Source organism: Palaemon carinicauda, chromosome 40 (assembly GCF_036898095.1).
Source record: "Palaemon carinicauda isolate YSFRI2023 chromosome 40, ASM3689809v2, whole genome shotgun sequence".
Lineage (NCBI taxonomy): Eukaryota > Metazoa > Arthropoda > Malacostraca > Decapoda > Palaemonidae > Palaemon > Palaemon carinicauda.
In genome coordinates, this window is record NC_090764.1 from 39,891,198 (window position 1) to 39,904,600 (window position 13,403).

Below are 13,403 nucleotides of genomic sequence, written 5' to 3' on the forward strand. Positions count from 1 at the left end.
TTTTTGTTTTTACCTTGCTTGTTTCTGTCATTTGCTCAACATGAGTTTAGGTAATGTTGTTAATGCTCCTAAAATCTAAAAAGAATCTGACATTAGGCCATATTATCCAAGCTTACCGATTTTAGCTTTATCTTTTGTTTGTCCTTATAAGCACATCTAATTTCATATCTATTGTAACATGATATTGTTAAATACGTACCATCCAATCTTTTCATTATTTTGTCACTCTTAATTCAATGAGCTTATCCAAGTATCCTTTTGGTATTCATACTTTTGAAAATGATTTAGAACTTGAAATTCCTTCTTTCCCGTCAACATTATTTACTGCTAATTTCACCTAATCTTTTATTATTCTTCTTACATCTATCTACTCTATTCTTGGAATCATAATTGTATCAATGAGGTTTCCAAGAATAGAGTAGATAGATGTAAGAAGAATAATCAATCTATCTACTCTATTCTTGGAATCATAATTGTATCAATGATGATTCCAAGAATAGAGTAGATAGATGTAAGAAGAATAATCAATCTATCTACTCTATTCTTGGAATCATAATTGTATCAATGATGATTCCAAGAATAGAGTAGATAGATGTAAGAAGAATAATCAATCTATCTACTCTATGCTTGGAATCATAATTGTATCAATGAGGTTTCCATGATTTAGTGAAATTAGGTACCTCCATTTGAAGGGCTGTATGCTTGAGCAAAATATAGTGCTGCTACTAGGCCAGTTTAATATAAATGGCCTCTAATATACAATTGACGCACATGTTTAAAATCTTCTTTTCGGATATTTACTTTTTGACAATAGTTTTATTCAACCTCACTCTTATTAACATGTTGGGTTTTTAGTTTAATTCAAACTTATCTAGCTTCAAATTAGTCATTAATGCCTTATGTTAGCCTATTTCCTTTTATTTATTTCATTGCTCAAAGATTAATTTGGTCTGTCTTTTTCTTTATTCATTCTCGAAACGGTTGACAAAGCATCAACCTTTCTCAGGGTTCTTCTGTTATGGAAGTTCAAAATTTATGAACCTCCTTTTGTTCAAAATATATTGTCTTTCAATATTTCTCTTAATACTGTGATCTGTGATATACACATCTTTCCCACAGATGGATGATGTTAGCGAAGAACGAGAGCATAGTGCGTGGCCAAGACTATCTGACCGTTCTCAATAACATCGCATCTAATCCCTGGAGTACGCACATCGTCTGGAGTTTTGTGAAGTGAGTTTGGTCAAGTTGAGTGATGGTAAAGTTATTTAATTTCCTGTGGTAGAAAGTTGATGTCAGCTTTTATTTTACTTTAGCGTTTGCCTAGCCTTAAGCCTCAAGCCTTAAGCATATTTTATTCTGTAGAGAGTAGGGTTCTCCCCGCTGTACACGACCAAATAAGCAGCCCTTGAAGTAAAAGTAAAGTAATACATAATATGAAATGCTGGGTTATGAGCAAATAAGAAAAAAATGAACCTATTTCTAAAAAATCCATTTACCCTGTTTTGAAACTGGAAGTTACTGAAATCAAGTTTCATTTATACCAGATCTAGAAGTAGGTAGCAAATTTTTGACATTACCAGTTACATCATACAAACTGGTCTACTTATTATACTATCTCATGACCTTCCTTAACGATCCTTTTTCAGCGATATATAGTTGTTACACGTATGCAACTCTTTAATACATTTAAGACAGAAGATAGTTGACAGGAACTGAATTCTGCTGGTTGGTAGCGGATGAAGTTGAAATCATTAATCAGCAATATGACAGACTGGAAGTAGTCATATACGCAGAGTATGTTTCCCCTCAAAATATGCTACGCTTGAAATTATATCAGCGTATCACAAAAATACTTTGGTGTAGAAATAAAAGAGGAACTCTTTAAGTTAGGCCAAGTATTTCTGTTGAGGGATAGTAAAGTATAATTACAAGCATAACCCTCCATTAAGATTTCGAATATACAAAGACAAAATAAGATTTTATCACTTTCCGTTTTAGAAGCAAATTTATCGGTTTGAATTATTTGATCATCCCGGGGCTGATTTGATGGAAGTTCAGCTCTTTAGGTGCTTATAGATGGTAAAGCTTCGACTTACATAACAATGAAGGCATGAAGGCATTCAATGAGGGGTGAGGTAGGCTTTTTAATAGATGAACAAAGAGTGAATTAAAAGACTGAAACTTTCCGCAAAATATACACATGAGTCTAATTGTCTGTTACTTGTTTTCTCCTTCACAGGGCGAATTGGCAGTACTTAGTTGACAGGTTTACTTTAAATAACCGATACGTGGGACGTATGGTCAAGTATGTTTCGACGAGATTTACATCGCAGTATGAGTTAGAAGACGTAAGTGGTTTTACTTTTTTTAGCTTGATAATACACAGGTTTATTATTCTCATTTGCCACCTGAATACACAGCCTTTTTATATTCTCATTTGCCACACGAATACACAGCTTATTTTTGGGCTCAAGCCATGGCGTCCTGATGGAAGGTTCCTTTTTGGTAGCTTCCTTGGGTATAAGACTACTAAGATATTCCCAGAGAATTTAACCACAGGTTATCACAGAATTCTAACTTCTGGAGCGAGTATCTCAAAGGTTTCCCTTTAAGACATCGTAATACAACAGGGGACGCGCATGTCTGAACGCGCCACATAGCTATCTTCACCCCGAACAGAGTTAATGCTTCGGTGTGTAAGGACTGAGAATAGCTGGGAGCCGTTCCACAGCTAATCTCACTCGTGGCTACTACTGATACTCGAGACGTAAACAAACGGACGCCATTGCTCTGATGACGTCACGCCCGTCTTCATCCTTTGTTTAGTAGCTGCCCTACTTAGACGGATTTTCCCTGTGTTAACTTTATCGTTTTGCATCTTCGTTATGTCGTTACCTTCAGCCTCGCCTTCTTCTGGAAAGTTGAGTACAAGGTTCCAGTATTGTTTAATTAAGCTCTGGCCGTAAAGTAAATATTACTTTTCGAGATAATTGCTGTTTTGTGGCAGAGCTGTGCCTCTACCGGACCCGCCATTTTATGGCGTCGTTGTTGTTATGCATGTCTTATTTAGTTAGCCACAACAACGCTTCCGGCCTGATTTACTAATCGATTACATTAGTTTATTTAGTCTTCATAGCTAGGAACTTTTATATCGTGTTTAGACGCTTTTTATCGGTCATCGATTGACCTCATACCAGTCGGCTTCTATAGCCCCCAGGCCAGGAGCCTACATACAAGTGTTCATGCATGATTTATTAGTGATCCTAGGCTAAGTTATGAAGATAGTGGCATTATTTTACAATACTTTTGACAGTGATGCAAATGTTTTCGCCTTCAGGGACCATATAGGGGATTGGCTAGTCAGTGACTCTTTCTAGCCTAACCTAATGATAGGACCCCTATATGCTTCCTTCATCCCCTGCCTTGGCATTCCCTCTATTTAGCCTTGATTCCTTTTCTGAGTAAAGGGATCAATTGTCTAATAGAGTATATATCGCCTCTCTGTCCTCCCTAAAGGAATGAACCCCCTTTAGGGTTGCGTCCGAGAGTGAGGTTAGGCTAGCCCTACCTCTATGGCTAGGATAGTCTATGACTTTCCTGCGATAGCGATATGTCTTCTTCCTTTCCTAGTTCAGGACTTTTAGCCCTGCTCTAGGTTGGGGTAGGAAGGTTTCTCTGTTCCATGCTGAAACTGTACTCTTGCACCGTTTTAGCTGATCGGCCTGATCTTAGGTTAGGGAGTGTCCTCCCTTTCCCTAGTGGCCGCTCTGGTACAGAAACCCTTCCCTGGAAGACTTCTCTCTTCTCCCTCCCCACCTTTCTCTTGTATAGCCTAGCCTATGCTTAGGTTAGTTTATACCCATCTGTCCCCTGTCCTACAACTCCTCCTTAGGGTGGAATAGTAGGGCTACCCGAGCTTCCATGTGCAGTCCGCTCTGGTACATATACCTTCATAGTGTCCTATAAGGTTAGTTGCTAGAATAGCTCTGCATATGGGAGTCTCCCCCCCCCTTGGGTGTTCCCTAGCCCTCCCTTGGGCTACCTTGCTCCCGGTCCTTAGTGACCCCTGCTCCTGGATGTTAGAGCCTGCCTCTATCATGGGTACACCCTCTCAGGGAAGGGGGGGGGGATGTCTGGAGTCCTGATGGTACTTCCTACATCCCTTCCCTCCTCCCCCCTGTCTCTCTCCCTATCCGGGTGCCGGTCTCTTGCCGCCTCTACTGTCGGCAGTACCTGCCTCCTACTTTGGTGACTCTCCCTAACCTTGCCGCCAGCCCCCGTGTACCGAGGGACTGCCGGCTGCCGCCGGCTACTACCGGCGGCTCTCCTCCTCCTAGCTTGTCGTCCGCTCGCCGGTCGGCCCGCCGGAGTGCCGGCATATACTACCGGCAACCCGGTACAGCTTTAACCATCCTTATCCCAGTCACCAATCCGGCATCCTCCGACTGCCGGAGCCGCCGCTCCCTGCCGGCGTGCCGCCGTTGTGCCGGCGTGCCGCCGTTGTGCCGGCGGCCGCCATCCTGGTATTTGACTGACTTTGAACATTGTCTGTCCTAATGCCAGAATCTATGCTGGAGCGAGCTCCGGCATGCCGGCGGCTTGCCGGATGCCCCGGAGGCGTCAAGAATACTTGCACCCCCTTCCTGTAGCTATCATAGAACAATGATAGCCCTATATCGCAAACAGATAGACTGTATCTACTATTAAGATCAGTACCTGGTACTGTTCTGTTAGTGATCATGCTGTCTTTTGCATTCTTCTAATTCCAGCATGCTATGTGCATCTTAGCACGGCTGGTTGCCAGAAGCAGTTACCTTTAAAAGAGGCCTTCTAGCCCCTAACTTGGAACCGAATGATCTCGGTCCCAATCTTGCCCTTGGATTTTTCCACGGAATTCCAAAATACTTGGAGCTCTAAGGAATTATATCCGGTGCCTTCGGTCACTCGGATTATCCAGGGACCAAGCTTATGGTAACCAGCCGGGCGAGATGCATGGAGCATGTTCTCCTTTACTATTTCATTCTCTATGCATCACACCTTTCATTAAGTTAAAATTAATAATTAATATTAACTTAGTTTAAGAGCCATTCTTATGACTCCCCCATACTCATTTTCTCTTTCTTCCACAGGAGGAGCAGATGAAGTGTGATTTCGCCTTCTGCGCTGTGAAACGCCCGCAGTTTTACGGGCATACGGCTTGCAGGACTCACGCCCCTTGTGCAGACAAGAAAGGGGATTTGAAGTTTTGGAATCCACTGAACTGTACGGTCTGTCAGGCTCACCTAGTTGAGGCCTTCCATAATCCTCCCTCAGCGGAGATTAGAGACATTTCTCGTGAAAAGCTGCGCAAGTGGGTGCGTGGCTTCCAGAAAAATGCTACCGGACCGTACCTGGCCACCGAAGAACTGAGGTCACTGTTGTTCCCTAAGGCCTCCCCTGACTCAGTGGTACCCAAAGACGTGATCCCCACTGTCCAAATTACGGTGGAACCTGATGTAGTCATGGCTCAGTCCATGCACGAGTGCCGTTTGGATTCCGAAGATGACGAACAGATTTCGGATGTCTCGGAAGACACGGAGAAAACGCTTATGGCTCAAGGAGCCGAAGATGACGAAGACAAGGTGGAATACGCCGAGTCGGAGCAAGAGGTCGCTCCCCCGTCCATCCCCCCTCCTACTCCTACACCGACGGAAATGTCTATTCCGTCTACCTCCTCGACTCCGGATCCTTCTTCTTCCACTCAAGAATTGATCCGACTGATTAGAGCCGTCATGGACGACAGGCTGAAGGAGAACCAGGAGTCCATCAGGTCGATGATAGGATCCAGAGAACCGAAGAAGATTTCGGTCAAGGATCTTCCCGCTTGCTCTCATGCCAACCCGTGGAGGTATGCAGAGCATATGGTTATTGCGACCGGCAGGATCTTTGTCAGTGATAAGATCGGCACGGTCCCTTTGGAAGATGTGGAGTTCTTCCCAAACTTTGAGGCCTACCCGGACTGTTACGTCCGGCTTCGTTCCGAACCTGCCTCGAAGGAAGAGACCGAACCTAAGGAAGAGATAGTGTTCGATCTCGCAAAGGCCCAGGCTATGCTAGCCTCCGCATTCAAGAGTAGAGGCTTTACCTGCTCTAAGCTTCCGGCCTTGAGCAAGAAGCACCCTACTTACGTTGCACCAGAAACTGCGGTTCTTCCATTCCTGGAAAAGGCCTTAGCTGCATGCCTTAAAGCGGCGGATGAAGGGAAACCCTGCCCTGCATTGGAGGAGTGCAGACCCTTCTCCATAGTGACCCCCCCTGACGCTCGACACTGGAAAGATGTTCAACATACTTTCGTCGTGGGAAGGCTCGATCCTGACGTCGCCGGATGTCAGTTTAATGAAGACCTCCCTAAGCTCAACGATCACCTCCTTCGCCGGGAACAAGACACGAAGGAGAGGCTTGCGGCATCCCTATCTCATCAAGTCCAACTTGAAGTTATGGCCTGTGACACTAGAGTACCAGACCACTACATGGTACTCTCCAAATCCCACTTATTGACTGTAATGAAGGACTTGTACCACTTCATAAAGGCTCGAAGAGCCTGTCGTGAATTCGTGTTTGCCGGTGCCACCGTGAAACACGAACCCCGGAGGCTGATTTCCTCCAACATCTGGGGAAAACACCTCTTTCCTTCTGACCTTGTGAAGGAAATCACTGACAGAGCCGCCACGGAGAATAGGAACCTTCTCCACAAGTGGGGCATGTCCAGGAAAAGGAAACCCTCTCAGGACGACGGACCTCAGCCTAAGAGGAAATCCCAAAAGCCAAAACCCCAGCAACGTCAGCAAAGACGTCAGTTTCCGGGACCCGCTACCTCCCAAGTGGTTGCCCAACCACAACAGACCTTTCAATTGGTCCCCCAACCGGTGTTGTCACAGTCACCGGTCTTCACCCCTGCCTTTGAGCAACAATCAACTACCTTTCGTGCCAAAGGTAGAGGCTCATTCAGGGGTGCAAGCAAAGACGCATCTCGCCGTCCCTCCAGAGGTAGAGGAGGAAAGGGAGCTAGCGGCCGAGGCAGCAAGTCCTCGGGACACCAGAAGCAATGAAGTGCTTCCGGTGGGAGGAAGACTCCGCCAATTCCAGGATCGTTGGACCTTCGATCCCTGGGCGCACAGCATCGTCAAGAAGGGTCTAGGCTGGAGTTAGACTCAACCACCCCCAATCTTCCAGCAATTCTTCCAACAATCAACCCCCCTTCTGGAAGAATATGTTCTAGACCTCTTGAACAAGAAGGTGATAAGGAAGGTAAAGTCCACCAGGTTCCAAGGGAGACTGTTTTGTGTCCCCAAGAAGGACTCAGACAAACTCAGAGTCATTCTGGACTTATCCCCCCTCAACAAGTTCATAGCGAACAACAAATTCAAGATGCTGACGGTTCGACAAATAAGGACCCTTCTGCCTCAAGGTTCCTACACGGTCTCTATAGACCTGGCGGATGCCTACTAGCACGTTCCAATGAACCATCACGCTTCCTCCTACCTAGGATTTCGACTCCAAAGGAAAAGCTACGCCTTCCGGGCCATGCCCTTCGGCCTCAACGTGGCCCCTCGGATCTTCACAAAACTGGCGGATGCCATAGTACAACAACTCCGCCTAAGAAACGTCCAGGTGATGGCCTACCTCGACGACTGGCTAGTCTGGGCTCCATCGCCCGAAGAGTGTGCAAATTCTTGCAACGAAGTTACCCAGTACCTAGAACACCTGGGATTCAAGATCAACGAGAAAAAATCTCGCCTCTCTCCAGCTCAGAAGTTTCAGTGGTTAGGAATCCACTGGAATCTTCAGTCACACCGCCTTTCCATCCCCCAGAAGAAAAGGAAGGAAATAGCAGGGTCTGTCAAGCGACTACTGAAATCCAAACGCATTTCAAGACGACAGCAGGAACGAGTTCTAGGCTCTCTACAATTCGCCTCAGTGACAAACCCAGTGCTTCGTGCACAGCTAAAGGATGCCGCGGGAGTCTGGAGACGCTCGGCATCCATCGCTCAAAGAGACCTCAAGAGACGGCTTCCAAACAGACTGCGACGCCTCCTAAAGCCGTGGTCGGAAGAAAAGGCCCTGAAAAGGTCCATTCCTCTCCAACACCCTCCTCCATCACTCAACATCCACACGGATGCCTCACTGGAAGGTTGGGGAGGTCACTCCCACCAGAAACAGGTTCAAGGTACCTGGTCTCCCCTATTCAAGACGTTCCACATAAACATCTTGGAGGCCATGGCGGTCCTTCTAACACTGAAGAAGTTATCCCCGCCACCCTCGATCCACATACGTCTAACCCTAGACAACTCGGTGGTAGTTCGTTGTCTCAATCGCCAAGGCTCAAGATCGCCCCAGATAAATCAGGTGCTTCTCCCAATCTTCCATCTGGCAGAAAAGAAGAAGTGGCACCTGTCTGCAGTTCACCTACAAGGATTCCGCAACGTGACAGCGGATGCTCTATCTCGGACAAACCCGATAGAGTCGGAATGGTCTCTAGACGCAAGATCGTTCTCCTTCATCTCTCACCAAGTCCCAGAACTTCAGATAGATCTCTTTGCAACGAGCGACAACAATCAACTTCCTCTGTACGTAGCCCCGTACGAGGACCCCAAAGCAGAAGCAGTGGATGCTATGTCACTGGACTGGAACAGATGGTCCAAGATCTACCTGTTCCCTCCCACCAACCTTCTGTTGAAAGTCCTCTCCAAACTGAGAACCTTCAAAGGGACAGCGGCCCTAGTGGCTCCCAAGTGGCCCCGGAGCAACTGGTACCCCCCTGGTCCTGGAGCTGCAGCCCAAGCTGATCCCTCTCCCGGGCCCAGTTCTCTCTCAACAAGTACAGAAGTCGACTGTCTTCGCTTCATCATCGAAAATCAAGGACCTTCATCTCATGATTTTCTCTCCCTTGCCGCAAAGAAGAGGTTTGGGATCTCGAAGAAAAGTCTAGACTTCCTAGAGGAATACAAGACCGAATCCACGAGACGGCAATATGAATCATCCTGGAGGAAATGGGTCTCCTTTGTCAAGACAAAAAATCCTAAAGAAATCACGATTGATTTCTGTATGTCCTTCTTTATTCACCTTCATGGACAAGGATTAGCAGCCAATACGATATCAACCTGCAAATCGGCCTTGACTAGACCAATTCTATATGCTTTCCAAATTGATCTGTCCAACGACATCTTCAACAAACTACCAAAAGCATGTGCTCGCCTACGTCCAGCACCCCCACCGAAACCGATCTCCTGGTCACTAGACAAGGTACTCCATTTCGCCTCCAACTTGGACAATGATTCATGCCCCCTCAAGGATCTGACTCAGAAAGTTATATTTTTATTTGCTCTCGCTTCGGGAGCTCGAGTCAGCGAAATAGTGGCATTATCAAGAGAAGAAGGACACATCCTGTTTACCGATTCAGGAGAAGTGACCCTCTCCCCTGATCCGACGTTTCTCGCTAAAAATGAATTACCCACCAAAAGATGGGGCCCTTGGAGAATATGCCCCCTGAAGGAGGATGTCTCTCTATGTCCAGTAGAGAGCCTCAAGGTCTATCTTCGCAGAACTTCAAACTTTGGTGGAGGCCAACTCTTCAAAGGAGAAACATCGGGCAGCGACCTGTCACTGAAACAATTAAGAGCGAAAATCACCTACTTCATTCGCAGAGCGGATCCGAACAGTACACCCGCTGGTCATGATCCTAGAAAAGTGGCTTCATCTCTGAATTTCTTCCAGAGCATGGACTTTGAAAGCCTTATAAACTTCACGGGCTGGAAGTCCTCGCGAGTTTTCTTTAAACATTATGCGAAACAAGTGCACGAAGTCAAACATTTTGTGGTAGCCGCAGGTAGTGTTATGAAACCTGCACCTAACTCTGCGTAGAACAGTGAGTTACTTGGGACTCTAACTCTTCGGGTGCCTATGTTGACCCTCGAGCGATTCATAGTGATGTTGAAAAACACTTAGTGCTTTTATAACTGTTCTTATCCCAGGTGAAATGTCATAGTGTCACACAAGTGCCGCATGCCTTGAGCATGATGTGTTTTAATTAAAGACTTGCGTTCCTCGAGAACGAGTACCTACTAATAATCCTGAAATTCCTTTTCAGATTCAAGAGCAAGCCTTTATTTCTATGTACATTATTATTACTGTAAATGAACTTTACTTTTTGCTGTAAATTAATCAATTTCTGCATTTGTGAAATAAAATTTCTATTTTATTACTTGTGCGTCTCTATCAGCTCCTACTTACTATGAAATACATACCTGTCATAGTTTTATTTATTCCTCCTTTCTTATGGTTATGAAGAATTTAAGATGTTTAATCCTAAATTATATTCACCCTGACTAAGTAAGGTTCCTACACGAATACTTACTTCTGATACCCAAGAGATGAACTCTATACACAGTGTCCAACCACCACTGTTCTAATTTCAGAATGTTCCTATACAAATACCAAACATTCAGCTTCATCTCTAAGTTCTTCAAGTTCTTCTCTCAGGATGAATAGCCCTTCAATACCACTTTGACGTCGGCATAGCCCATGGGAACTTCACTGCCAAGGGGGGCAGGATACTTCTTCCCTATGGTTCTTTATTTAAGATTACTTTGCTGTTTTGTCAATGCCTAGGCACTTAATACTAGGGGGAAAATCTACCACGATACATTGATTCTCTGGTACTCTTCCATCAGGACGCCATGGCTTGAGCCCAAAAAACGGATTTTGAGCGAAGCGAAAAATCTATTTTTGGGTGAGATAGCCATGGCGTCCTGATGGACCCTCCCTACTACTTCGTCCAGTTTTGTTCCCACCCTGTGCTACTGTATCATGGTGATGGGCAGCAACTGGCTTCAGGATGAAGACGGGCGTGACGTCATCAGAGCAATGGCGTCCGTTTGTTTACGTCTCGAGTATCAGTAGTAGCCACGAGTGAGATTAGCTGTGGAACGGCTCCCAGCTATTCTCAGTCCTTACACACCGAAGCATTAACTCTGTTCGGGGTGAAGATAGCTATGTGGCGCGTTCAGACATGCGCGTCCCCTGTTGTATTACGATGTCTTAAAGGGAAACCTTTGAGATACTCGCTCCAGAAGTTAGAATTCTGTGATAACCTGTGGTTAAATTCTCTGGGAATATCTTAGTAGTCTTATACCCAAGGAAGCTACCAAAAAGGAACCTTCCATCAGGACGCCATGGCTATCTCACCCAAAAATAGATTTTTCGCTTCGCTCAAAATCCGTTTATTTCTCTCTCTCTCTCTCTCTCTCTCTCTCTCTCTCTCTCTCTCTCTCTCTCTCTCTCTCTCTCTCTCTCTCTCTCTCTCTCTCTCTAAAAACAGGTTAGAGAATTTCTCAGTTATCCCTCTTCACATATTTTTTTCTTTCTTTCCGATGTATTTTATAATATTTTTTCCTTTAATTTTTCTTGTAATTCGCTAATTAATTGAAGATCATTCAGCCAGTTTTGGGGGATTCCAGTCAGCGCGGCAGTTAGTAATTCTAGCACCCATACATAGTCAATTTGACACAGCTAGATTAACTTAATGTAAATTAATGTTAGATAACATAACTTAACCTTAGATGAAGATTGAAATATTAAAGGGAGAAATTATTTGAGAGCAACGTGAGATGCTTCCCTTTTTCAGGAAGAGAACCCTTATAGTAGAAAGTGTTTAAAAACTATACCTGGTAAACTTCTCTTGCAAAGTGTCATAACTTTATCCGGTACTTTCCCGTTATTACCCCACCGCTAATTTCCGATATAACCCCAATACTATATTTTAGGTTAGGTTAGTTTTAATTATTTAATCTGTAGGTGGATAACATTCAAACCTAATCTAACCTAACCTTACCTAAAAAATAGTATTGGGGTCATATCGGAAATTAGTGGTGGGGCAATAACAGGAAAGTAGCCTTTATCCTAATATCTTGAGGGACAGGGGACGACGTATTGCATGTAAGAATACAAACGTCTAATTTTCTTACAGTTGAAGTAACTCAATCTCTATTTCTTGCAGCTCATGGACTTCTTCCAGAAATATCCCGAGGCAGGATCGGGAGTGCGCGCCAGACAACAGGCCATCGAAGAGATCCAGAAGAACATCGCCTGGATAGAGAAATACGAGGACACACTCCACACCTGGTTCATGAAAAATGCTGGAAAACTTTAAAGTTACAAGAGAAATTCTTTCCTTTGAAAAAGGATGAGGGAGGGTATAAACTATGAAAAATAAGAGGCTATAATAAAAGAACAGTACATGAAGTCATTAGAGACATGTATTTTTTAAAGATATAAACGAATTCTTGGTGACTTTGAATTTATGGTGCGGAAATAAGATATTTATTGGAGTACTAAAACTGAGTTGAGAACGTTTAAAATTGTGTTGTAGTGAAACTTAAAAGACAAATCTAAACAAGACTTTTACAATCTGCAAAATTAAGTCTTTCTTTGGGCCAATATTTTTTAGACGTTCTTTCAGAATGAAATGACGATAGTTATTTCAAAATAGGCACATTCATGTCGCATTCAAAGAGGCAGTCATTCACCTTGTATACTGAACGTTTATCACTGTTGAAAATTTTTTATGATTCATGATGTGTAATAGAGGAAAGGTTTGCTTCTAGATTGAATTCCATTACGAACTCAGTACAAAATGTGAAAGGAACACTCACACATACCCATATATATATATATATATATATGTATATATATATATATATATATAATATGTATTCATGATTGTTTGTTTATATATATATATATATATATATTTATATATATATATGCATATATATAAAAATATATATATATATATATATATACACACATACATATACAATATATGTGTTTACATGTTTATATATATATATATATATATGTATATATATATATATATATATTTACATATATGTACATATACATGTTATATATATATATATATATATACATATATGTATATATATATATATATATATGTTTACTATGTATATACAAGTATGAAAAATAAATTTACGCATACAAAATTTGTACCTCATAAAACAAGTATTAGTAGATCTTTCCTTCATCTGAACGAATTCCGTTGCTCACGACGTCATTTATCCATAATAGGCTCACTGGAGATAGATCGCAAGATGGTGCTGTGCATCTTGTAAATAACTTTGAGAAAATATAATCCACTATTTCTAATCTTAACTAAGTATTTCATCGTTATATGTAACTCTATTGCATCGCTGAGAAGTTGTTTTAATTTGCAATTGTAATATTTTGATTATATTTCTTTTTGTGGGAAAATATAATTGCTCAAAGAGCTCCGACAATAAAACCACAAGGCTTTTATATCTATGGTTGTGGTGGCCTGGTAGTAGCGTCCCTGCCTGGTGATT

The 13,403-nt window shown here is 43.2% G+C and overlaps 1 protein-coding gene across 1 annotated transcript in view; it reads left to right on the forward strand.

Moving 5' to 3' along the window:
• Positions 1–12,694, forward strand: part of LOC137631715 (glutamyl aminopeptidase-like) — an 88,852-nt gene extending 76,158 nt beyond the window's left edge. Inside the window, exons 16-18 of the mRNA XM_068363593.1 lie at positions 1,120–1,233; positions 2,243–2,351; positions 12,038–12,694. Of these exons, the coding sequence (XP_068219694.1) occupies positions 1,120–1,233; positions 2,243–2,351; positions 12,038–12,190 (376 nt within the window). The 3' untranslated portion in view covers positions 12,191–12,694. The remainder of the gene's footprint in view (positions 1–1,119; positions 1,234–2,242; positions 2,352–12,037) is intronic.
• The last annotated feature ends 709 nt before the right edge of the window (positions 12,695–13,403 follow it).